Source organism: Pezoporus occidentalis, unplaced genomic scaffold (assembly GCF_034315485.1).
Source record: "Pezoporus occidentalis ecotype Australia unplaced genomic scaffold, CSIRO_AGI_Poc_V1 ctg62, whole genome shotgun sequence".
Taxonomy (NCBI): domain Eukaryota; kingdom Metazoa; phylum Chordata; class Aves; order Psittaciformes; family Psittacidae; genus Pezoporus; species Pezoporus occidentalis.
In genome coordinates this window covers 3,057,673-3,084,336 of record NW_026915966.1, presented here as the reverse complement: position 1 = coordinate 3,084,336, position 26,664 = coordinate 3,057,673, and the positions used below count along the sequence as shown (strand labels likewise).

Genomic DNA, 26,664 nt, shown 5'->3' with positions numbered 1-26,664 from the left:
CGCAGAGCTCAGCCCCAGGTGATGGGTGCCCCAGAGGCCCCCTCTACCCCAGCCTGTATCCCAGGAGCAGCTCCTGTCTGCCCTGCTCAGCATCACTGCCGGAACTGACCCTTGGGGCCTTCCTTGGGGCCATGGAGCCTCTTTGCCCTGCAGGATCAGCCCCAGGGTGCCTGCCCCTGGAGGTACTGGGGCTGGATGCTGGGATGGAGGGTAAAGCACAGCCTGTGCGGGTGGCCTGGCCCCACTGCCATGGGGCGCTGAGGTCTCTGAGGTGTAACCTGCATCCAGGCTTTGTCCCTGCACCCGCCGCTGATGGAGACTTCTGGAAGGGAGCAAATGGTTGCAAATACGGTATCAGCTTTGCAAGACTCCCACCAGCTATAAATGCATGGTAACGTCTGCATAAATTATTCAAGCTAATCAGCACGGGGGATATTTCCCTGGCAATTTCATGTGGGCTCCTGAAGCTTGATTGTCCCTCCCGCTGGCTGTGCTCCACCTCCCGCAGCACCAAGGGAAGGTCCTGAGCATCCCAGGTCTCCCAGCTCCTCCTTAAGGCTGCAAACTGTTCTCCCTCCTGCCTGGATGCGCTTCCCCCCAGCTCCCAGCGCTATTAACACCTCTAATTAGAGCTGCTTATTGATGTAGTGCTGTTTGTGTAAGTGCGGCTGATGAAGGCAGAGGAGCCATCAAGCCGAAGTGAATCACACCTCCCCACCTCGCGGCACAGCAGCCTGCACACCCATCACCCTGCTCCTTAGGGCTGGGGGGGCAAGGAGACAAGAAGCCAGATAGGAAAGAAAGCACAGGACAAGTATGTGGTGCCAGCCGTGGCCTTGACTTGCCTTGCCTCTGAGTAAGTGTCTCCAGGTATTCCTGGCATATCGCTGTGCATGCAGTATCCATTGGATGTCCCTTCGTGTTCAGTGCTCCAGCATCAGGACTGCCTTGTGTCAGGGAAAATACCCCTCAGTACAGTGGGTGCTGCAAGGAGGAGGTGCGGTCTGGGCACTTACAGAAACAGCCTCGTGGCGTCACCCAGGAAGTGGACTCAGCACCCAGGGATGGGTGCATGGATGGACGGACGGACGGACAGCTGGGTGCTCATTTGCAGGAGAGCCATGAGCACAAGGGGTTCATGGACATGAGCAGCAGGGCAGGATCCAAACTCCCAAAAGCAGCTGGGCATGGGGTCTACCCCCATGGCTGGGGGACACGATCCTGCTCTCTCCCCCCCCCAGCACAGGTATGTGGGAGAAGCTTGGGTGTTTGCCTCTCTGTTAATATCATCCCCAGGTAAGAGCAGTTCCTGGTGCCGCGGCAGTGCTCTGAGGATGTGCTGAGGATGCTCTGAGGATGTGCTGAAGACTCACTGCTACTGGTGTAACGAGAGAGAAAGGATTAACCTAGCACCGTGAGGGCATGCTGGAGCTGGCAGGACTGCACAGTCCAACCTCGGATCATGGCTGCCCCTCTGTCCCAGCCTGTATCCCACCCAGGTTCCTCCTAGACCACTCACACTGACAAGGGAAGGCGGCACTTGCCAAGCAGCTGAGTGCTGCAGGAGGAAGGATGCTGCTGCCCCTAGAGCACCCGCTGGTACCTCAAACCACCAGACATTCCAGGGATGAGGTGGAGAGGGTGATGCACTCCAGAAGGAACATTTCCCTTCCCCCTCGCCGTTGGGTTTTATTAATTCCTCATGCAGTGAAGTCTCTATTAATAATGGCTCCAGGAGCTGGCTGCTAAGCTGGGTAATGAGATTCTCTACCTGCTGTTCCTGCTCTGCTGTGATTGTGTTTGGAGGACAAAATTCTATGTGGATTAATTAAAATGAAAAACAAAAGGAAAGGAAAAAAATAAAGCCAGGGTTTTGTTTGAATTATTTACTAGTTTCCAGGAGACAAAGCAGTAATTGCAAGTGTCTTATTGCAGGTGTTTGGAGGAGGATGCTCCCTCCTCCGGGCGAGAAGCAGTGTCTGGTTATTTACCGGTGCTGGAGGAGATGTATCAATCCTCACGGATGCCAAGCACAGCCCCGTTGCTGGTTCTGATTTGCTCCTCTTGGTTTTGGAAATGCAGAGGAGACGGGCTTTGCGACAGCTTTGCCATGGGGGAATGTAGGAAGATGTGGGGAATGTGCCAGCAGCTCTTCCCTCGTGTGCAAGGAAATGTAAGGGGAAAAAGCCAGAACTATCATACCCTGAGGAATGACTGCTCTTGGTCAGCTTTCCATCCCTGCCAGGCCCCTCTGGGCCATACAAATGCTGCTTCATGTTCCTCATGGTGCCCCTTTCTGGATGCCCATCGTGCTGGAGGGATTCTGAGCCTGAAGCAAGGGGAATCCCTCTGGGATGGGGACAAGCACCTGAGCCTGGTTCAGTCTGAGCCTGGCTGAGGTCTCATCTCTAATGGATGTGTCTGGGTCCCTAATCCATGTCTGGATCCAACCCCAGCGACAACCCCCTGTGTTCTATGTCACAGCTCTCCCACTGTTTGGGGGTCTTACTGGGGTAGCTTCAGCATGCCCCAGCCTCTGTGGGGTCGGGATGGAGGGCTGGTATCAAACCAAGTGTTGAGGTCCTTCACGGACCCTCTTAGCTGATGGATCAGCAGCATTTTAGGGAATTGCTCCTTGGTTTTAGTGCTCTTTTACTCAGCTGCTTCTCCCCCGATTGCCTCCATCCACCTCCTCTCACCAAGGTCCTCAGGAGCTGTCTGCCTGACTTCAAAGGGAACAGGACTTGCTTGACGTTGCATTCCTCAGCCTCTGTGACAGAGCGCTTGGTGACCCCAGCACCGGCTCCTGCAGCACTTCTTCTTCACTGGTTTGTTAGAGAAGAACAATAGAAAGAAAAGGGGAAGAAGAGAATGCAAAAAAATCCATTCCATTGCATGATCAATATTCCTTTGTCTCCACATTCAAATTGTGAACCCCGCTGAGGAGGAACAAGTGGAGCTGCCTCGTTGGAGATGAGAAGCTGATCTTTGAAGCCAATAAAGATTTAGGATGGTGTAATTGCTGTAAGATTTGACACTTTAGACTGTTCAAACTTCCAGGTTTAAACCCAATCGCACAGACCCTTGGCAACAGAGAGGATTCAGGATGAGAAGCAATGACACCTTGGTGTCCTGTAGGTGATGCTGTGCGCCTCGGGATGCGCACCCTCGAGGTCACTCCTAGCTCAGTAGTGGTGGGGGACACGTGAGGTGGATGCTGCCTGTCCCCAAAAACATGAGCACGGAGTGAAGGTGAAGGGTAAGATGGGAAAGAATAGAGGGAGGCGAAGCAGCGTGCATGGAAGGCAGACCCATCCTGGGGCATCGAGGATGGAGGAGGCAGAAACACTTTTCTCCCTTTTCCATTGTCTCCAGTAGGATGAAGGAGCAGGAGCCATCCTGGCATCAAACCACACAGCAAAGCAAAGCTAATGAAGCCTTTAGTGCAGGGCAGCCCCGATGTTCATCGGACGGGGGAGCCACCCCACCATCAGCCCAGAGGACAGCATCCTGCTGTGGAGGAGAAGGCTGGGATCTTGCTCCAAGCACTCTCTAAGAGGTGGGCCAGCCCTAATGGGATCACTACAGCACCCTTCCCTTTCCCTTCCCCTTTCCCTTTCTCTTCCTTTCCCTTCCCAGTGGGATAGAATTAAATCCCAATCATTTCTGCCTCTGTGATTTTACAGTGTTTATATGGGAAGGCAGCACATTAGTGACGAGGCTGATCATTATGTGCTTGTATTATCAGCAGTAAAGCAAAGTCACGTTTAATCCCTAATTCCACCATTGTCTGACACATTTCTCTCTGAGTTTTCTATTCATCCATATATTCTTTTTCCCTGGGTCTCCACTAATAGGAATTCCTTTGTTGCTAAACTCAATTTCACTCTTGACTGGATTGGAATATGCTTATTTCCCTCCTAAAATAATAATAACAATCTAAACTGATTTCCACTCATTGCATATGAAAAGTGAGTGTTTCTCTTCCTATGGCCCTATCAGGCTTCAACCTCTGAGGGTTTCACAGGTAGTTTTTAATGGTCTCAGTTGCCTGATCTCAGCCCATAGCTGGAGGCTTCCAACTGTTGCTTTCTGAGTTTGAACCCGGCAGGACAGGATCTGATTTCCTTGGTGTCTTTTGGGGGAGATGCTGCAAAATGAGACTTCTCCCACTTTCTGCCTTCCAGTGGAGCAGCATTCAGCACAGCTACGGGTTGGTGGCACCCAAAGACACCACCTTGAGCACCCTCCTGTGCTGGCTGTGGGCTCATGCCCCCTCCTGACCCCGATTGCTCTGTGCTCAGATGATCCCCAGCACCACCAGCTCCAGAGCTCACCTCTGGATGGGGCTCAGAGGGGGAGGAAGGTGCTCACCAGGTGCTTTGTGTGAAGAGGGAGGGTTGAGAACAAAAGCAACCTGTGCCCTGTGTCCCCATCTACCTCCATCAGCCCTGGGCTGGGTGCTTGGTTTGCCTGGTGCAATCCTGCCGCAGTGCTCAGTGCCCAGCATGGCTGCTCTTGCTGTGCGTTTGGGGGCTGTTGGGGTGCAATAGCTTGGATGAGCCCTATGAGGTGGGTCCGGGCAGCATCCAAAGCATGGCAGGGGCCCTGTCCATCCAGCTCCTGAAGGGATGGATGCTGGAGGCTCCTGGTGCAGGGAGGGCAGCCAGGGAGCTCTGGCTCATTCTGGGCTCTCCTCTTCCCCTGCTATGTCCAAAACAGGACCCATCCCAGCACAGAAATGTCCCTGGTGTCCCCAGGATGCATCTCTCTGAGTGAGATGAGGCTTGGCTCCTTCCTGGAGCCAAGCACTGGCGCTCCCGCTCGGCTCTGGCACACTCGGGCTGTTCTTCCCCATCTCCTCCCACCAGCCCCCAGGGATCAGCAGCAGCTGAGCCCTTTTGCCATGATCTGGGTGAAACGGGAGCCAAGAGGAGCGAGACGCTGGGGTCAGTGTTGCGGAGATGCCCTTGTGAGCTCTGTGGTAGTTGTCCTGTGGTACTAAGCAAGGCAGCAGCCTCTGGAGCCGGGCTGCATCACCTCCTTGTTATAATGTGCTGGGCTCTGCACCCTCCCCTGCTCATTTCCAGGCAGGGTGAGAGGAATGGGAGCTGCCGTGGAGCATCTCAGAGCTGCATCCCCCCCCGGCTGCTTGGGATGCAGCAGCCAGGGCTGTATTAGCCAAGGAATAAGCAGGGTGGGTTGATGAGATGTGAAATGAAGAGGTTCAGCTCCATCACAGAGGGATGTGCTTGCTGCTGGATGCGTGAAAGCAGAAATGCTTTGCCTGGAGACCTGGGGGGAGCTTTGGGGCTGCCTTGGCTGAGGCAATGGCACTTCTCCCCTCTGATGGGATGCAGGAGATGGGGTACGGGGACACACAGACACCTGCAGCTCCCCTTTGGGTGCTCAGAAAGTGGCTGCCGGGTTCTGGGACACTGTGAATGTGGGGCAGAGGCAGCGAACCCCTCACAGCCCCCAGCAGGAAGGGCTGTGGGGGCTGTTCTGTGGTGGATCTCCTGCAGTAATGAAAGGTTGGGACAGTTCTTGCTGCTCTAACCCCTGACTGCATTGTCTTTGCTGACAGCTGAAGCTCGGCTTGCCTTGTCCCTCTTCATCTGGCTGACGCTGGTACAAGCCTTACGGCAGCACTGCTAAACTCCAGCTCCTTTGGACTGTCAGGGTGAACCCTGGGTCCCAGGCTAAGGCCAGGTACATTGAGGGGGGGTTACAAGCTCTCTTTTATTCCCAGCCCTGTGTTGCACCATTGTGCATCCCCCTTCTCTCTTGAGCTCAAACACTTCTCCAAATGGTGTGTGTTGGTGCCACTGGGTCAGTGAGCTCCTTCGGCTGAGCCCTGGGGGTATAAAATCCATCCAGTGGGATGGCTGGGGGGGCACTGGTGGTCCCTGGACCCCCCCTTCCCAGGCTGGAGGAGCCTCCCAGGCTTATTAGCACCTTACACTGAGCTCCTGCTGCGAGTGCTGCCTCCCAGCCTGCTTCCATTTGGGAGCTGTGGTTCAGCATCTTCCTCCCTGCCCTTGCCTTGGTCCCTTCTTGGTTTCCTCTTCCCTGGAGCTGGGCAGAGCTGCCTGCAGCAGGGGCTGTGTTCCAGGGGAGCTGCAGCCCCCTCAGTGCACCGCAGCGATCCAAAGGCACCTCCAGAACCCACTGCACAGCTCTCCCTCCCTCTTCCATTCCTCATTGCTGCTCCTGTTTCCTCTGGGCATCTCCCTTTGCAGCACTCGGGAACCGCTGCTGCCCGATGGAGCTGGTTCAGGTTTCCCTGTGACCTTTTGAGGTTTATTCATTGCTGGTTTTAATTAAAACTGTGAGAAAAATGCACTGAGTTCTTTCTGCAAGGAAGAGAAAGGGGAATTCAGCTTCCCCTCTGCTCACAAAACACTTAATCCTACCGGGAGCTGAGGAGCGATCCTTACCTCCCTTTCTTTTTCCTTTGCTGCAAGTGACTTAGCAGCTAATGGAAGTGAAGGATTCACGGTGCTGACAAGCTTGCAAGGGCAGGGGCTTCTCCAGTTCCCCATGCAAGGCTGTGCTGACACTGCCCTGTGCTGATGGGAGCTGTGGAGCCCTGTGTTCTACACCTGACCTGGCTGTGCACCTCCAGCAGGTACCCGAGCGCCAGAGCTGCATGACCTGTGCTGTGCTACCATCCATGCAGAGAGCCCCAGGGCCCCCAGAACAGCCCTAAGGCTCACAGAACAGCCCCAGGACTCTCCTAATGGGTAAAACACCCATTGGGTAGCATCAGGTGCCCTCTCACTGCCTTTAGCTGAGCATCACTTCAAGCTTTAAAGGGGAATGTTGCTTCTTCTGGAGGCTGCAGTGGATGGGTCCTCAACATCCACAGCATCAGTGCTGTGGCAGCAGCAAAGCCATCCTCACTGCTTGCTGCTGGAGATGTCCCATCAGCCACGGTCCATCCCAGTGTTGCTTGGTCCCTTTCAGCAGCCTTATGTGTATAACCCTAATGTAGCTCCTGAGCACCCTGTGCATAGGGATGCAAAGGTGGCTTTAGGATGCTGCCATCCCCTCTCTGCTTTTTGCCTGCTGCCCTCCCCAGACACCAACATATGAGCAAATTTAAGGCTGGTTTTGCTGCCCCTGGGAGTAGGCAGAAAGCCTTGGGGGGGTGGTACAGTGAGAGCACGTTGTGGCACTGGCAGACAGCTCTGCACCCATGATCATAGAATCACAGACTGGTTTGGGTGGGAAGGGATCTTCAAGATCACCCAGTTCCAACCCCCGTGATGCTTGCTGGCATGGGAAACTGGTACCAGGCTCAAATCCTTTCTGCCTTGCTGCTCAGAGATGGACAGAGGCGTGAATGCAGTAATTGAGGCTGAGCCAGTGATGGAGCTAAGTTGTTTCACATCAATAAAGAGTGCCTTGTACCCGGCAATGTCGCTTGAGGGGGATGGAGAAGTTACTGTGACTAAGTGATCTGATGCCCAAAGCATTTGGGCATTGCAGCTCCTGCAATCAAATCGTATTTCTTATCTCAAGGGCAAAACTGTGTGTGGGGAGAAGCTGAGGAAGTAGCTTGTCTTAGCACATTGCAGCTCGTGTCGCGTGTGCTTTGTTTGCTGTCATCCTCCTCTGTGATCATTATTTTTCCATGAAGACCCAGTATCCTGAGGCTCGAGAGGAGGCTTCAAGCAGAAACCAGAAGAGTTCAAGCCCAAGGCTTTGGAAAGCATTCAGGAAGGGGTCTCTGGAGGGCCCTGGGGTAGCTTTGGAGCCTCGGCAGCACTTGGGCATCGCTCACCAAAAGCCCACACGAATGCTGTCACTGGGATGTGTCTGGAGATGCCCATGGCTGTGCTGCCTGCAGCTGAGCAGTGCTGCCTGCAGCTGAGCAGTGCTGCCTGCAGCTGAGCAGTGCTGCCTGCAGCTGAGCAGTGCTGCCTGGCGTGACATTTTAAGCTTTACCTATGGTGGTTTACAGCCCACTTTGCAATTATAACCCCTTTGCTCCCGTTGTGGTGCTCTGACCCATCACGTTCTGCCCAGCGATGGCAGAGGATGCTCTGGTGTTGGAGCTGGCACCATGGCTCTGCCCCGGCTTATGTGCGGTACCATGGAGGTGGCTGGATGGATCCCATCCTGAAGATGCTCCATGTCTACCTCTGGCCAGGCAAGGGTTTAACTGGTGGCAAACTGGTTTGTGTCATACCAACCAGCTCCTGAGTTGGTTCCTTCCATTCCCTGCTGCTGCCTGATTTGTAACAACAGCACACACGGGCGTTGTGTGTACGTATAACTTCAGCACATTGATTTTTGGGGCCATTGCTCCTCGGCTGCCGAAGAAGATAATTCACTGTTTTATTACCATCCTTGGATTTTAGATTTATCCCTCTAAACAGGCACTGAACTGGTAGTTAATTAAGCTTCTCTTTCAAGCAGCAGCACAGGGAAGGGACTGTCTGCTGCAGTGCTTTTCCTCAGGGATGAGGACCTTGGCTGGGGGCAATGAATGCCACATTCCTGCCTGAAGGGTGATGGATCCCGTCTGGACAGAGCTGAGAGCTGCCGAGGCACTGGGCATTGCTCCCTGCTGACCCCAGCCCCCTGCCAGGACGTGTCTATGGGCCAAACCTTTCACCAGCTCCAAACACCCCTCTCCCAAGTGGCCTTGGGGACTCAGGATGAGGCTGAATGTCCTGCAGCAAGGGGAGCAGGGGGCTCTGGTGGCCTCCTTTCCTTACCTGGCCATGGCGGTGTCCCTGCACACTGGGGTTCCCCACTAATCACCAGGTTTACGGGGGTTTACACATGGCTAATGGGGCTCTTATGGCATCACTTACGGCCCATGTGCTGCCATGCAGGGGAATAGAAAGCTGCTGTCTAATGTGGAGGCTGGAGCCAAAATATGAGCTTGTTGAATGGGGGTTGCCAAAAGCAGATTTCTGCCTTTTATTTGATTCAATTTTATGTTGTTTTCCTGGCTGGAGCTGCAGCAGGCGCCTGCAGGAGGCCAAGGCTGAGCTGCTTCTGCCTTTGGGGTTCTGTTTTCAGCCCAGGGTCAGCACTGGAGGGAGCTGGGGGGAAAAATCCACCTTCTTCCCCTGATACCCTCACCCCTGAGTCTTACAAAACTGATGTGTTGGGTCTCGCCATACCCCAGCCTCTTCCTGCTGGGATGCTGCTGCCTCAGGGAAGAGCTGTCCCTTGGCAAGACCGAGAGCCTGTGGGATGCGCAGGAGGACCTTGTCACCATCCTTATGGAGATGAGAATTGGGGCTCCTGTCCAACAGCCAAACTCACCCCACACTGGCACTCCATAGCCCCCTGCTCTGCACTCCCGTGATGGGATGCTCTGTTGTCCTCCCAAGCTGGCTCCTTGCACACAGGAGGCAATGACCTGGCTGCTCCCGTTGACCTCTTCATGTTGTGTGTTTATGTGCATTAGGAAGGTTTCCAGCCCCTTGTGCTGAGCTGGTCTCAGAGCGAAAGGCTCTGGCTGCAGTGGTGCTCTCGAGAGCAGCAAGTGGGGAAACACCAGGCTTTAAGGTGGTTTTAGAGCTCAGAGGACTCAGGGTCTTGAAGGGAGCAGGCAGGATCCCCACAGCACCTTCATTATTAGTCTGCTGCTTCCCTCCTGGCCCAAAGGCCAGGTTAGGAAAACCAGGTGGGTTTTTCAGAGAGGGTCAGAGATGCACCAGAAAGCTCCCAATTGCCCCCAGAACAGCAAAGGCCGAGGCACCCCAGCTGGGGTTTGGTGTCTGTCCAGCCCCGAGGGTCTGCGCAGCCATGTCCATGTGGTACCCATGGGATGAGCTCAGGGAGCGGTGTCCTTGCCAAGATGTTGGTGCTGAAGATCAGGGAGAGCTGACCTCAGGGTTGGTGGTGCTGGCTGCTGCTTCTGAGCCATGCTTTCTGCAAACCTTCTGTCTGGGTGTCCATCTGCTTCAGCCTTGTATTATCCTGCTCAGCATCAGTGTGGCAATGACTCTTTCCCTGTCCCTGCCCATGGTAAGTGTGGATGAACACAAAAATCCTTTGGTATTTATGAAACCCTAAAGGATTTGGGTTTTTCTCCTCATTTCTCCTTGGCAGAAAGTGCTGCTTCATGGAGAGAAAATGCTGTTTTGTGGGAAATTTCCAGCTGTCTTTTGTCTTTGCGCTTGCCTGTGGCTGATGCTGTTGCAGCATCTGCTACCTGGAGCTCTGCTGCCTGAAGCCACCCCTGGTTTACAGCAGGGAGAAGGAAGCAGAATGGGATCCCTGTGGGAATTGGAGTTACAGTATCACAGCAGTCATAACACAGCATTTCCTCTTCATCAGCCTCATGGGAAAACACCAGGATTCTGCATGAGCAAAGGAGCCCATTAGTCTATAAAAGGGGTGGTTGGCTCCTTGGTGATAGGGAGGTTTTAACCTGCCAGAGGGGAGATGGAGATGAGCTCTTAGGCAGAAGCTCTTCCCTGTGAGGGTGCTGAGGCGCTGGCACAGGGTGCCCAGAGAAGCTGTGGCTGCCCCATCCCTGGCAGTGTTCAAGGGCAGGTTGGACACAGGGGCTTGGAGCAAGCTGCTCTAGTGGAAGGTGTCCCTGCCCGTGGCAGGGGTTGGAGCTGGAGGAGCTTTAAGGTCCCTTCCAACCCAAACGGGACTGGGATTCAATGAAAGACCATGGAGAAGAGTGGCAAAGGAGCAGCTTTCCCCCAGTGTCACCCCATGCTTTATGGTGCCAGCTCTCTGTGATGTGCTCACCCCAGGGGGGGATGTGTCCCCTCCCTCACCACCGGGGGGGAGTGTGCCCGTGCTGATGGGTGCCCTTGGGTCAAGGGCTCGAATCAGGTGGCCTCTGGGCTCTGTACACATTCGGCTCCTTTAAGTCCCAAGCTTTTGGAGGGTTTTTGTGCCTGTCACCGTTCCTGAGCCAGGAACACCTCTGCTGAGCTCAGCTTCCCCTGCCTCAGCTCTTATGGCCCTTTTGTCTTCCCAAGGACACCTCCCTGGCCCTTCCCACAGCACCCAGGGGTGCCTGGGGACCCTGAGAAACCACACGGGCTGTGACTGTGACACCCCTGACCACAACACAGGGTGATGGGGAAGCGAAGCCGCAGGCGGCTGCTGTCAGAGCCAGACTCCAGGCCCCCTTTGCCCCTTGCCCTGCTCCTTGTAGCCCCCCCCAGAGCAAACAGCACCCCCCCGTCCCATCCCCACATCACCTTTTCCCAACGAAGCCACCATTCCAGGGGTGTCACCCGCCCCCCAGAATGGATCGGGGAGGGGGTGGGGGGGGAGCCCCTCGGTACCAGGGGCCGCTAGATGGCACAGCGCGCCCGGCGCAGCCTCCGCGGGGCGGTGCGGGGCGGAGCTGGCTCCGCGGAGCGGTGCGGGGCAGGGCGCGGTGCCCGCACGGAGCGGCGATGGGCTCGGCCGGCTGCGGGTAGCGGTAGGGCGGGCGGGGAGTTGCTCCGCGCCCCGCCCGCTGAGCCCCGCTTGGGGGGTACCTGGGGGGGGGGGGGGGGGGGGGGGTGTTCGCCCCCTCCTCCCTCAACTTGGAAGGATGATCACAGTCAACGCGGATGGGAAGATAATGGTCAGGAGATGCCTCGTCACCTTGAGACCCTTCAGGTAAAGTTGTTTTCTTGCCTTCCCCCCCCCCCCGCCCTGCCGCCGCGGGCTGGGATGCGGTCGGCGGAGCACGTTTAGCTTGGGGCGGTGGGGTTGAGTCCACAGGAGGATGTCAGGGTCCAGGTAAGTTTGCCTCCAGGTCCTGCAGCACTCGCTGCCTGGTGGCCCCGGTTCGCTCCTCGCACGGTATATTGGGGGGGGGGGTTAATTACAGGGCTGTTTGGCACTGCTGTTTGTGTGCCTTTCTGAGAGCCGTTGGTACTTAGGGAAGGGGGGAATCGGTTCCTCTGGTTTAAATCTGCTAGTGCTGACGGGGGCTTTGAAACCCACCCCGAGCTGGGGTTGCTGTCCAAGCGTGAGACCCTCCGGCTCCAGCACGCCCGTGCCCACCTATTGCCTTTCCCCCCTTTTTTGCCTCCATGCATTTGCTTCTTCTCCCCAGCCCTTTCTCTCCAGCTTCCTCATCGCACCGGAGACTCGCTTTGATTGCTGCCAAGCTTGAAACACACGGGGGATGCTCGTGATGGCTTGGATTTTCTATAGGAAGAGGGATCAAAAGCCCACAGAAGAGGATAGTGCTGGGGGGGGGGGGGGGGCAAAGCACAGGGTGAGCCCAGGCCAGTGGTTGCCAGCACTTCCCGCTGTGCTGGGAGGCTGGGGATCAAATGGGATCACCGGAGGGATCTGCCTGGTGCCTTTTCGCTTAGCCCCTTCCTGCCCGGAGCTGGGCGCAGCACTGGGGCTGTGGTTGTGCTGTTTGCTCGTGCTCACACTTGGAGACGTCTCCCTCTCCCTGGGAGCTGCCTGGCTCTGCACTGCTTGCCTGGAGGGGTTCCTGCTGCTGGACCCCGAAGCGGCGCCCTGGGGCTGGGGAACTTGGCCAAGGGGGTGTCAGAAAGCGGTGGTGGAGCAGGAACGTGAGGGTCTCCACAGCTCGGGCTTGCTCCGAGCGTGGGGAATGACTGTGAGAGAGGTGGGAAGGACTCGTGCACCCCAGGGGTACGCTCTGTGCTTGGCTGTTTGATTTCTTGAGCGGATTTAAGGTCTGGTGAGGAAGTGACTGGCTGGAGCATCCCTCTTCCCCCTGCCCTGCGCATCACCCCTGGGGCAAGGGAAGCCCCTCTTGAGCAGTGACCTGGCATCGGGATGGGGGAGCACCGGCAGTGAGTTGCACGGTGATCTCAAAGTCCCGTTGGGGATGAGGATGTGTGCGGATGAAGGGTTTGTGATAGCAGGAGGGCACCAGGCTGGAGGGTCCCTGGTGTCTGTAGCAAAGCACCTACATCATCCTATCTGCATGCCCCAAGGTGGCTTTTGCTCCCAAACCATTGCAGACCCGCATGGGTGCCGGTGGAACCAGTGGGGTTACCCTGCTGTTAACAAGTCAGGCTTCCCATGTGTGAGAAGAGAAATTCCCAAGGCTCTTTCCTAGCTGTCCCGCAGTGTCCAGCCCTACACCTCCTCCATGCTGGTGTGATGCTGAGCGTGACCCCTCCACATCACAGTCCTGTGTCACCTTGTTCCCAGCCCATAGGCACTGCCCAGTTGTAACCTGGTGCAAATCAGTGCTGCTCCTCTGAAATCAGCACAGCACGTTCTCAGCTGATGTGAATCAGGGCTGATCTACAGGAGTGCGAGAAGATGCTGGCAAGCAGGATGGGTCCTGTAAATCCACTGCTTGTTGGTGGCTGGGCAAAGCCTAGGGAAGCTGTGGTCCCCGGCCTGGTAGAGGCTCCCGGCAGCGGTGCCATCAGCAAACAGCCATCAGGAAACCTGACCCTTTGCACCAAAACATTTCATTAACCGTGCTCCAGACATGCTTACAAAGCAGAGCAAAGCCCTGAGCTGTGAAAGCACCTGCAGCAAACTGAAGGGGAGAGAGAAGAAATCAATGTAGAAACCATTTGTGGAGATGCCCAAGGATGGCTCTGACTTCACCTCCGCAGCAAAGGGAGTTTCAGCTGTGACGGGGCTGGGTTCAGGCAAGAATTCAACTGTGGAGCCCTGGACCCAGCTCTTGGGTTTGCAGAACATGGGGAGTTCAGGCAAGTTTGCAGCTGGAAACCAAAGCCAGGCTTTCTGTGTGTCTAGAACAGTGGCCAGTAAGAGAATTCACCCTGGTCCCCTCTGTGGAGGATGATTCCTATGGCTGAGCATCACTTTGGCAGTGCAGTGGTGGTGTCGGAATCTGAGCAAAACAAGGTTTGTGGGAGAGGGAGCATCTTTTATTAGCCTGGCTGCTGCTGCTGCTGTGAGAAACCACGGCTCAGGTTTGGGGCTTAAAGAGAGCTGGGTGTTGAAAACTTGTCTAATAAAAGATGTTAGGTGTCTCTGTAGCCCTTGGTTTCCTCATGCACCTGTGTAAGAGTCCCCTTGTGTGGGTCCCTGCTGGGTGCTGCAGCCCCAGTGTCACAGCCCCATCCCACTGGGTACTTCTGGCCCTGCTTCACCTATTGCCTCCCCCTCATCACTCAGACCCTCCTGTCCTCATCACACCCTCAGTTCCATGGGCCCAGATCTGCAGTGACTGGGGCATCGCTTCCCATTTCCACTAGCAAATTGAACAACTTGATTTCCTTCTCCTTCCAGCACCAAGCCAGGCCCGGAGCTGTGAATGTGTCAGTTTGGGGAGGATGTGGAGAGGGACTTGGCACCAGAGCCGTGTCTGGGTGATGAAGTGAACGTGATGAGGGATGGCAGGCAAAGCCAGCAAGCAGAGGAGATGCTACTTGGTCATTGGAGCTCCGTGCTCTTCAGTGGGTTAGACTGGATTTGGGGGGCAGAGGACCTAGTGCTTTTGGTGGGTGGTTTGGAAGATCTGGGGCCTGGTGTATTTTACCTCCTTCGTGATATTTGCTTTCTGCATGAGGAGTTTCTGCTCAGCTAAAGCTGGGCCAAGCATTTTTATTCACCCGGAGAAGATGAGCACCAAATAGAAGAGATCAGGTCCTCATGCTGAGAGCCCATCCCTGCATCCTCCCTGCTCCTGGAGCACTGCTGCTGGGATGGATCTGTTCTTCTCCTAAGCACATCAATCCCAGTTAGGCTCTGATCCCTCTTTTCTATTTTTTTTTCAGGGAAAAAGCATCCTGTGTCTTTCCTGCTCTCTTTGTAATCCAGTCAAAATGAAAATGATTGTGTCTACTAATGAGACACTCCAGCACAGATCACCTCTGTGTCTCTTTCTTTCCTTCATCCTTTTCTTCCTCCTTTTCCCTCTCATTGCTGTTTAACCATCAGTCCTTGCCAAGGTATAATTATGAAGATGAAAGGTCTTGCACAGTGATGAAGATGTTGTCAATAGGAGGGGTAAGAATGAAGAGCATCATCAGATCTGATTATTTCATCAGGTGATGCTTTGTTAAAGTGCCCCTTGGGGAAGGGGCAGCTGGCAGCAGGAAGGCGCCTTTGGGTGGGTTTTGTGCCATGAGGTGCTCCTAGGGAGGACCTTTGCTTGTGGGGCATGGCTGGGCTGTGACCTCCTCTCCAGCTTGGGCCCCCTTCACTGTGCAGTTGTCCTCTCCTGACGAGGAGGTGCCACAAGGACAGTGTCCCCCCCTCCTGCTCTAAGGATAGATTCAGCCCTCCAAGGCCAAGCTGGGTGCTGCAATCCCCAACAGTCCCTTCCAGATCCAGCGCTGTGCTGTGTGGCTGAGCACAGGGTGTGATAATGGGAACAGACTAATGTCCCCAGATCACCCCCTCTCCAAGCCATTTATAGGCCACCACGTTGCTTTGCAGCATCAGGGATGCTTTGCTGCCTCTGCAGTCACCTCTTTGCTGGACCACAGCCCTCTGGAAACCCTTCTTGAGGTCTGCTTTGAGAGAGGGGCGGAGGTCTGGACTTATCTCTGTGTGCAAACACTACCACTCTGGGCTCATCAGCACTTGGGGAGGGAATGGCTGGATGAGCTGGGTGCATGATGTTCTTTAGAGCTGATTTCCACCTCCCAGGGCAGGCTCGCTCAGAAATAAAGGGCCTTGAGCTGCTTCACTCCCCAGGTACCTCCGCAGGGATGGTGGGCAGTTCTACTGATGCACTTGAACACCCCCTCTCCCTGGTTGTAGCTCTCCAGAAGGGTTTGTGCTGGTGTTGGGGGTGCTGCTGGCAGAGCAGGTTGATGCTGATGAGCACAAGGTATTGCTTTTCCTCTTGATTAAGTGGGAGGTGAGAAGGGGGTGGGGAGCTGCAGGGTGCTGCTGGTCCAGCACCCATATCCAGGGGACCCTGATCTGCTGGCATCTAGCTGGGGATGGGGCAGGGCTGCCCTGGGGTGTGGATGGGGGTTCCATGTCTGTCTGTGGCGGGCAGGGATGATCCTCCTGGGAGCAGGTAGGGGAAACCCTTTGCTCTTGAGCTGCCTGATGCTGGGAGCAAAGCTGCCCTGGGTCTGGTGTGTGTTGCTGTGTGAGAGCAGTGTTGGAGCTGATGGGATGGAGGTAGGGAGCTTGTGAAGGCTCCATGTCCAGGCAAGCCTCTCTATGCCATGCTGAGACAGTAGGGACCTACCCTGGGAGCTCCTCCAGCAGATCTCCTTAGGGAAGCCCAGTCCTTGAGCTGCTTGATGCTGTACTGCTCTCCACATCTCCCGTAGCTAACAAGTGCTTTAAAGCAAGTTACTTTGTCTGCCAGCCCTTTCCAGCAATAGATAATTGCAACGCTGGCACACTGTAGCCCAGACTTAATGGCTGGCTCCTAATCCTCTGCCTTTTAACTGCACAATAATGATTAGATGGAGGGTTGTGGTGTTCCTTTCTCTGGAAAAGCCCTCTCTTGGTGTTGGGTGGCGGTGCTGTGTTTCTGTGAGCAGCTCCAGAGCCCTGTGGATAATGCTGTGAGCATATAAAGGAGCGTTACTGATTCCTGTCCTCAGTGGCTTGCTTCCCTTTGGCTCGGGGCCCTAAGGGCTTGCTCAGCTCCTTTATCCCACATAGATTCATCTCCTTCTCTTTCTCCTTCTTGAGTCTTTCCTTGGGTTTGGCTGCTGAGATTCCTGGTACAGCCGTGGCTCTGGGAGCTGCTGTACATGGTGCCTGGCAGCAGCACTGCCCATGTGCCTGCTGAAGGATGCTGCACCTCTGTGGAGACTTAGAAGCAGCAGCAGCATCTCTAAGAGGTGGAAAGAGGCCAAGTGTCCTTCCCTCCTTTGTGCACAATAACTCTCCTCATGCGCAGAGCTCCTGCCTTCAGCCTTTTCACCCCCAAATAAAGTTACCAGCCTGAATTTGGCCTGAACAGGAGCAGTGCTGAGAGCTCCTGCCTCTCTTGGAGCTGGGGGTGACTGTGAGCTCGGCTGGGGATGATGTGCAGGTCAGCATCCTGGCTGGTGTGTCCCCAGGGTACCACTTTCCTGCCAGCAAAGCAGTGATGGGATGGTCCCAGGTCACTGTGTGTGCCACTGCACTGGTCCCTTCTCATCATGCTGTGCACAGGCTGCGTGTGCCATGCAGGCGATGCCGCACACAATGGCAAGTACCAGTGGCCTAGTTACAGCAGGAACAAAAGACTTTTCTTCTTAACAAAAACATAGTTTGGGTTTTTTTTTTTAGCTCCTTTTGAAGGAAGGCAAGGTACAAGGTCTTCTTTTCTCTGGACTTTCCCAGGAGGAAGATGGGTATTGTTTATTGTAGGGGTTCCTGTGGTGTGTGTTATTGGGCTGGGTCTATAGAGCATCGTAAGGGCATGTTGAGGTCTCACTCAGCTTTCCCAGCTAAAGTGCAAGCCCTCTGCTCCCTCTCAAGGCCTGCCATAGGAGCAGGCTGCAGGGATTTTGGAGGGTGTTCTCAGGCAAAACTCCCCTGCTCAGTGCTGGCCTTTGGGCAGAAGCATCCTGGGGCATCTTTCCCTGAAGCATGTGTGGGTCAGGCTGTCATTGGGGTGAGGCACTGGTGTGCTCTGGCAGGGCACATTGGGGTGAGGTGCTCCTTGCCCAGGCTGGATGGGCTCAGGCACAGGGATTGAAGCAGGGATTGTCCTGGCTGCCTCTTCCAGACACCCCAAACAGCAGCTCCTGCTGCTGTGCAGAGGGGTTACCGCAGGGAAGTGAAGGATGGGGCAGCACCAGTTCCTTGTCACACCTCTCTACAGCTCTGCTTTCCCTCCCACAGGATATTTGTGCTGGGCATTGGATTTTTCACCCTGTGCTTCCTAATGACGTCGCTGGGAGGGCAGTTCTCAGCCAAGCGCCTGGGGGACTCGCCCTTCACCATCCGGACCGAAGGTGAGCCCAGATGCCCGTCCTACCCCACAGGATGCTCCGTGCCCCCACGTGCGTGGTCCAGCTCCGACAGGCACCAGGGATGCAGGGAAGATGGTGCTCGGTTGCCTCCGTTCCCAAGGCTCCCTCCTTACCCCTTTCAGGGATGTCAGGACAGCTTGGGATGCTGTTGGTCCTTCTTTCCATGGTGCGGGCACTTCACAGCCGTGTGGCTAAAGCCTGGCTGTGTTCACAGTGGGATGTGCGTGTGTTGGAATGTGGATGCTGACCCTGGCTTTGCAGCAGAGGGATGGGGACACAGCAGTGACTGGGGCTGATGACATTAGACCTTCAGCTGGAGGTGGTGTGGGTTGCATGGGCTGCACCAGGGCTGATGTGCTGAGGATGCGACTTGGGTGCTTGGAGGGCTTTGGGGCAGTTTTGGGCAGTGTTTTGGGGCAGTTTTGGTCTGCAGGGAGTGGAAATTGTCCCTTAAGGATGGGAAAATAAAAAGCATTTGTGGTTTCATGGAGGTACTAAAATGTAGACGATAAATACTCTGATTTTTAGCAAGTATGCTTTCTAGCTTGGTCAGCACAGCATGGTCTCCTCCTCCACACCAAAGGTGTGATGGATTTGAGCTCCCCAGCTCACCTGCAATGGGATTTGGGGGCAATTTCCTTGTAATGCTGGAAGTGCTAGTTGCTTTCCTGCAGAAGAAGAGGACTAACATGCTGGCTTCCAGAAGTGGAATGGTGCTTGTAAACTGCTTAGTTGACTTTACTGACTTACACTGTAGTGATAGGACAAGGGGTAATGGGTTAAAACTTAAACAGGGGAAGTTTAGCTTGGATATAAGGAGGAAATTCTTTCCTGTGAGGGTGGTGAGGCACTGGAATGGGTTGCCCAGGGAGGTTGTGAATGCTCCATCCCTGGCAGTGTTCAAGGCCAGGTTGGACGAGGCCTTGGGTGACCTGGTTTAGTGTGAGGTGTCCCTGCCCATGGTAGGGAGATTGGAACTTGATGATCTTAAGGTCCTTTCCAACCCAAACTATTCTATGATTCTATGACTTCCAGAGAGATGGATGTGCGGTTGGCTTTGTTTTCTCCCCCATGGATGGAGCACACGGCAGCTGGCATTGCTCCCCCTGTGCTCCCCTAGCTGTCCCCATCACCAGCTCCATTAAGCCCCTTCTCCAAGGGACTGGTGCTTGCCTGGCTGACCTCAGGGTTGGTGTTTTACCATGGTCGGGGTACCTGCCCTGCAAGGTGCTGTGTTAATGTCCCCGTCCCCATGCCAGGCACAGCTCCTGGCATGGCTGGTGGGTGAAGCCTGGCTATAAGGGATTTCTTCCTTCTCAGGGTGAGAAGCAGCCTGAGGTGAGGGATGGCACAGGCCCCCTGGTCTCACCCCAGAGGACTCTGAAGTTGTGGCACCAAGATGATTATTCAGCTTCTTTATCCCCTTTCTGGATGCTTTGGAGTGGAATAACATTTCCCATCCTTATTCTTGTCTTCAGTTTAACCCACATTTTACTCCACTGGTTCCCATCCTTACGTGTGTCTTGTTTACTGGGCACAGTCCTGGAGCTGGATCCAAAGAAACCTCCCTTTTCAGGCTCTCACACCTCTGAGTCCCCCATGATTACTGCTTTGGCGATTAAATCGAGGGGTGTAAGTGGGTGTGAGGTGTGAAAACCACCTTGCATCTGAGATCTCAGCCCTCTCCCAGCCCCCTTGGCTCTGCTAAGGGTTGTGCTTTGTTGGGAAGCACAGAAATTCAATGTAAAACCATTTTTTCCCCCTTACTGAATGGATTTGCCAAGCAAGGAAGTGCTTCCAGATGAATTGCTGCCAATTTGGCTGTTGCTGCAATTCTTGTTGGGGAAGATATGGTTCATTCATGGTCTTGCACACAGTTTTGAAACACGAAGCATCCTCTCTCCTGTCTGTGGAAGAAGGGATGCTGTTCTAGAAGGTTGTATTCTTTGTCCCCAGGATTAACCTGAGAGGCTTTTTTCTAGCTCTGTTAACACCAGGTTCAGGCTATTGGGGATCAGCCTTCCTTGTCATACTGGTACATAGGGACAATGAGCACTGGTCCCACTGGGAAATAGGGAGTCAAAGCCTCCGGGAAGCTGTAAGGTGGAGAAACTCCATCCTTGGAGACAAACACATGAGGCTGTGGGTCTAACCCCAGCTCTGCTCTGTGGGGAGAGGACTTGGAGGTCCCCCCCGTGTGGAGTGGTGCTGAGCTCACGTGGAAGAGCGCTGGATGCACATTGAAGACAGGGCAGGTTGATGGGAGCAGAACTGGATGTGCTGCTTATTAGTGCTGTGATGTCTTAATAGGTCTGTGTGGATAACGAAGTGGCATTTAATTAACATGTGTTATGGATCCCAAGGAAAGCCAAGAAATGCTGCTAGTTATTGCTGCTGGTAGGTGCAGTGTGGTCTGAAGGTGAGCGCTAATTTCGCCTGGCTGATCAGCTCTTGATGTAGGTAATGGTGGGAACTGGGCCAGTGCTCACACCAACATGGACACGTTCGGGGCTGTTGGCTTTGGAGGAGTTATTGGGTGCGTGGCCTCAGGCCTGCCGTGTGCTGGGGGCTGGAGCATCTCCCAGTGTGAAACGCTCTGGAGTGCACTGGTGGTCCTGCCTGGTCCCCGCTGCCGCTCTCCTCTCCACATGAGCTCATCAGGTGTTGATTTAATGGCCCCTTTTGAGCATTATTCATTAACTGATGAATTCCTCATGACAAGCTCTCCCCGTGTGCCCTGGGTGCAGGCTGCCTTGCCCATGCAGCTGGTGTATTTAGTTGGGTACGTTGTGTCTAGCGAGTGCTGGCTTCGGTGGTCCTTCCTTGGGTGGGGGGGGGGTGATCCTGGCTTTTGTGGCTCTTTGCTCTAGTCCTTGCTCCCATGTGTCCTGCCTGGCTCAGCAGTGATGCTGTGCAAGTGGAGCTGCCCATGCCCTTAAATGTTTGCATTTGGGTTGGGTTGGGGTGGCTGCAAAGAGCCAGGGGTTCAAATCCAGCACCCAAGGGATTAAAAGTCATTCACATCCAAGGAATACCATTTGTGGACAAGTGGTGAAGCTCATGGTTCAGGGTCCCATCTAGGCTAGGGCTGTTCCTGTTTCTCCCTGCGTGTCCTGACCAGCCCAGCAGTGAACCTTGGATATTGCAATCCAAGGGGAAGCTGATGAAAATGCCCCACACTTGGCTTCTGAAGTGTGTAAGCAGCCGATCAAAACCAAAATGAAGATGGATGCAAAGCAGGAGCCTGAAAGGGAGCAGTGGGTAATGTCAGAGTCCTAGCCTTAATCCCATTCTGAATTTTACTTTTATATGTGAATCCCCTTCTCAGAGGCTCTCTCCAAAAGCCAACTTTCTCGGCGTGTGCCAGAAATCATTCCTCAGATGGACTCTGTGCTCGGTGATTCAATGCAGCAGCAGCTTAAGGTCTTAAGAAGAACTAAAGCACCCCTTCTGAAATGCAAGTTATTTTATCCTAATCCGCTGCTGCCAAGTAAACACAGACAAAGGTTCCTTTGTTTTGAAATGGCCACCAAGAGAGTTTGTTCTGCAAACAAAGATCCAGATAAAGGGGAGCAGACAAGTCTGTACACTTCGGATGCGGGAGGCGCGCTCGGAAGGGCTCTGATTGAGTTTTCTGTGCCCTTTTCTCACCTCTTCCTTAGAAATTAAAATGCTTGGATTTTGGTTTTTCCAAGCATTTTTTACTTTGTTTCACTGCTGGAGTCAAGCAGGGGCAAGCACTGATCCCCCAAATCTTTAATGGTGGTGCTTGCAGCGTGGCTGGGGAGGGGTTTGGCCATGGTCCCTCTGCCCAGTGCCATGCCCCAGGCTGGTTTTGGTGGTGATGAACATCCTGCTGGTGGGGCTTAGTGGAGGAAAATGGGTTATTAAGTGTTAAAGCATGGTTAGATGGGGCTGGAATATTGCCTGCAACTGCAGTAGTTAGTTTAAAACATGGGAAGACTTCTGGTTTCTCCAGGTGGGGTAAGAGGTGCTGGAGGAATTTGCTGCAGGTGCAGGGGATGTGTAGGACAATTCCTGATGTCCCAAAATGGCTGGAGCTGAGCTTTGCCCTTGCTGATTCTTGTAAGAGGGCTCTGATTTCATTTCAGCTGACCTTGGTGGTACTTGGCTACAAGTGCTTTGGGTGTTTCATATAGATACATAGATAGATAGAGATATATAGAATCATAGAACAGTTTGGGTTGGAAAGGACCTTAAGATCATCCAGTTCCAACCCCCCTGCCATGGGCAGGGACACCTCACACTAAACCATGGCACCCAAGGCTCTGTCCAGCCTGGCCTTGAACACCACCAGGGATGGAGCATTCACAACTTCCCTGGGCAACCCATTCCAGTGCCTCACCACACTCACAGCAAAGAACTTCCTCCTTATATCCAATCTAAACTTCCTCTCTTTAAGGGGAATATCTAAGGGAATATGTTAAGGGGAATTAAGGAAATAAGGGGAATATATATCTATATAGACAGATACAGATACAGATATAATCTCAGTGTTTAGCCTGTTTATGCTGCACCAACAGCTCTCACGCTGAGGTCCTTGATGCTCAATGCCTTTGGGAAGTGGTAGCCTGCTGAGCACTGGAGCTGTGTGTTTACTCTTCCCATAACTGCCTTTTCAACCTGTTTTCAAGTGTTTCCTGCCTGGGTTGCTGCTCAGCTTGAGAGCTCAGCACCTGCCTTTTTCCACCCAAAAGCAGCTCCCAGCAGCATCTCCACCTGGTTTCCTGTTGGTGACCAGAGTCAGGCTCCTGCGTTGTGTTTCCTCAACTGCTTTGGAAACAGGGGGAGAGCCGATTTCAGAGCACAAGCCTGGACGTGCAAGAGAGCAGGGATGAAGCACATCCTCTGCCAGGCTGCTCATCTTGTCCTAGGTTGCTGAGAGGAGTTTTGGGGTCTGATCTCCTCAGCACTGCAGGATGTGAACCCTGATGGGATATTAAACAGCTTGTGGGCAGGTTTCCTAGTCCTATGCCTCTAGGATTTTCTGCAGCTGGGCAATGTTAACTTCTTTGGCCTGGAATCTGTCTGGAGGTGGGCAGCGAACAGCTTCTGCTGCAGAAGCCTCTGGGATTTGTCCATTCGCTTTCATTTTGTAGGAAAAGGAACCTAACTTTTACAGGTTATGGAGAAAGGCAGCTGGGGCGGCTCCCCTTGCTGCCTTGGGGCACCTTGTCCTGAATGCAGGCTGTGGGAGAAGCTGAGCATCGCTGCTCCCCTGGGGAGCTGGAACAGCTCTGGTTTGCTATGTTGGGACTCAGGAGAGGTCCAGCAGACAACAAGCAAAGCGTGATGCATTGGAAACGGTGTTTAACACCCTCTGGCAGAAATCCTGCCCTGCTTTCCCAAACCCAGCACCCCATCTGTGTTCCAGCTACTGGAGTGCTCTGCCTTCCCCGCAGCTGTTGCTTGCTCCAGTTCCTGGAGTCTCACCTGCATAAAGCGATTTCTTCCATCAATGAACACAGAAGAGGAGAGAGGGAGATGCGGCGCAGCTGTATCCCTTGGTGTCTGCGCTTCTGCTTCATCCCAGAGCAGTGATGTTGGTGGAGGGGTGGGAGTTGTGCTGCAAGAAGGGAATGTTCAAGGTTGCTGGGGTTTTGTAGGGCATCCTCGCCGTTCCAGGGCCATAGTGCCGTGAAGCAATGGGATCTCATGTTATTGCAATCCCTTGAATTGCTCCCCGAGGAGCAGAGCAAAAAGGCCAAATGGAAATGCAGGAACCTACATAATCTCCTCGGGGGGGTCCTTTGCTCCCACTCCTGTCTCTGCTGGTTTTCCTTTTGCTCCAGCAGCATCCCCGCTGGGTTATCATGGCCAGGTACCGTCAATGTTTGTTCTCTCAGAAGATGCAGAAAGGTCAAGCTCAGATTTGCTAACGATCAGAGGGAGCTTGAATAACCCTGTGCTCGGCTCTCACAGACACTGTGCTGGGAAGGGAAGAGGAGAAGGGGCAGATCTGTGTGCATGACCCTGACCTGCTGCGTTCCCTCTGTGTGCAGCTCATGGTGAGGGAGGACAGCAGAGGAGGGAATGGCTTGGTTCAGCTCTGCCTGAGATGTCTTGGCTGCAGCAAGATGCTGCTCAGCCCACAAGAGCTTTAAAGCAAAGCACAGGTGTGTTCATCCTCACACCCCAGTTCCCTCTCTCTGGGGAAAAGTAATTGCTGGACCCATTTGCAAACTCAGGTTTCTGCCACTTGTGGTAGATCCCAATTTGCTCCTCAGCTGTTTTATCAGCAGAGGACATAGTTCTGGCAGGAGCTTGGGTTGCTTTGTGGCTTTGCCAATCCCCTTTCTTACCTGACCTCGCTGGAGAGAGCACCCTGGAGCAAGGGACTAGGCTGCTGCCTCCTTGAGACCTGATGCAGAGATGTGGTTCCAGGGATGCTCCTGTTCCCGTTGCTTTCAAAAAGTCATGTGAGTTATAATTTATCTTATTGCCTTCAATGCGTGGTGGAGGTGACAGAAAAACCAGTTGCAAAGACTTGTGTAAGCAAGTGATGGTGATGGAGGGGCACGGGCAGTGACAGAGGGAGATGGGCAGACCCTGCTCTGCAAGCCCAGCACTGCTTATTCCCAGTTTCACCCTAAGTGAACAACCCTCTCCCAGGCTGCTCGTGCTATGTTTTGGTGCTGTCTGCTGGGCAGCTTTGGGTGACGTCTGCAGCAGCTTGGAAGCAGCTTGTCAGGATCTGCTGCTTGAGCGTGCCTCACCAGGCAGCATTGGGATGCTTGTCCAGGAGCAGGGATGAGGCTGCTCTCATAGTCTGGATCCAGAATTTGCTTATGGAAAACCCTCTCATAAGGCAGCGGGAGGTCTTCTCTCTGATCCCCTCTTCCCGCAGTGCCTGTGGGGCTGTTATCCACAGGGATTCCACAGTCCCCATGGAGAAAGTGTGGGTAAGGGAGTGCCTGTCAGCTCCCTGAGAGCTGCAGATCCTGCGCATCCCCAGCGCTTCATTATTCCGCTCCTGCATCCAGAGCTGGATTAGGGTCTCCTGGAGCCTGTGTGCTGCTGGAGGGGTGCCAGCCAGGAACACCCGTGGGGAGGAACGTGCTGTGAGCTCTCCAGTGCCTGGGGCTCGTTTCCAGCCTCACCGCTTCCATCCCATCCAAAGCTGCTCCAAGCAGCCTCGGGCCCGGAGCAGCCAGCTGATGCTGTCAGAAGTTGCCTGGTCAGTGCCAAGCCAAGCTGGTCAGTGCTGGGAGCACCTCCTTAGTGAGGAGCTGTGCTGGGGAAATCATGGGCTTTTGATGTTCCCTCCCCTATTAAAACGCTGGGGCTGACTCCAGCCGGCCCAGAGATGATGTGCTCCAGCTCCTGCTGCTCAGGACTGTTCTCTTGCTTCCTCATGTGCAAGCATCGGTGGGGAGTAGGGGGTTAATGGAGACCCCCAAAGCAGAGCCCAGATGCAGGGTGAGGACTTTTTGCTCATCCCCAGCCCTGCTCCCTGCCAGCTCCTGCCAGATGCTCAGTTGCCCCAGGGGTTCCTTTAAATGGGTAACGCTGCATGCAGCAGCAATAACAACTTATTCTGCTCTGCCCCTTGAGTACAGGGAGGCTTCTTTAATTACGGGCTAAAGTGTTGCTCTGTGCTGAGCAATGGGCGTTGGTGACCGTGATGGGTGCTGCTGTGGGTGTCATCTGCACCCTATTGTCCTGGTTTAAGCAGCACTGTAGAGTGCAAGTGCTGTTACAGGGCTCTCCTTATTTTTCATGTATTAGGGAGCAGACCATTGCTTTGCCTGGGTGGAGAAAGCCAGGGTTGATTAAAACCATGTGTCATCTCCTGCTTCTTCTGGTGTCCCCATGGGCCACCCCGCTTCGGTCCCAGAGCGCTGCATCCCCCATTGGGTTGGTGAACGTGCAGCACGCTCCCATCTCCAGCCCACACTTGGAAAAGGGGATTTAAAGTGGAAGTGTAAAACTTTACTGCTCTGATTAAATCGCTATTGCAGGCAGGGAAATGAGTGCTGTTAAAATAAGGGAAATAAAGGGGTCTTCGGGGGCTCCCTGGGGTCAGTGAGGGGATGTGCTGGGGGGTAAATGCACGTTGGAGCTTTGCAGGGTACAGAGGGTAAGGGCTGCTGTAGTAGTGTTGTAGCAGTGCTTAATCCACCCTGGGAACCCCTCTCTTCCTGCAGAAGTGCCCATTAGATGCAACTGATGCTCCGAATTTCATGCCTGCAGGCTTGAAAACAAAACCCATAATGCCACCAAGGTGGCTGGAAAATGGAAGTGTGAATTCCCCAGTCTTCAGCTGGTGGAGGGGAAAGGAAGATCTCCTTGCCCCCTTCCCCGCTGCTGTGTTGGAAGAGGGAGGAGCAGCATCCTGCTGGCCCCGGGCACTCAGTTATCTCCATAAGCAGCGACTCCCAGGGCATGATTAAATCAATTAATAGATTTTCTATAGCTCCTAAGGAAGTCAAATGGCATTTCCATCAACGTGTGATGAGCAAACACCCCACCAGGCCGGGAGGAACAGTAACGGCTCCTTATGCTTTTATTATCCCTTTTCACTCCTAAATCAAAATTCATCCTGAGCCCGCCAGGCAGCAGGTACTTCAGAAAATAAAACTAGCACAGTGGGAACCATAGCAGCCTCTCTAAGAGCTGGTTTTGCTGCTGATTTATTTGTTCCTTGGCCTTAAATGAGAGACCAGGGCTCAGTTTGGCTCAGGTAGAGATTAGCCAAGGCTTGTCCTATGCTGCTACCAATGACCCCGGCTCCTGTGGGCTCTGCTTTGGGCTGCTGCCCCACTCGGCTGCTGTTGGAAGGATCCAGCCACTGGGCTCC

The 26,664-nt window shown here is 54.2% G+C and overlaps 1 protein-coding gene across 1 annotated transcript in view; it reads left to right on the top strand.

Moving 5' to 3' along the window:
- Positions 1–11,481: 11,481 nt before the first annotated feature.
- MGAT5B (alpha-1,6-mannosylglycoprotein 6-beta-N-acetylglucosaminyltransferase B) overlaps positions 11,482–26,664 on the top strand; it is a 64,639-nt gene continuing 49,456 nt past the window's right edge. The window contains exons 1-2 of the mRNA XM_062639923.1: positions 11,482–11,604; positions 17,713–17,825. Coding sequence (XP_062495907.1) covers positions 11,537–11,604; positions 17,713–17,825 — 181 coding nt within the window. The 5' untranslated portion in view covers positions 11,482–11,536. The remainder of the gene's footprint in view (positions 11,605–17,712; positions 17,826–26,664) is intronic.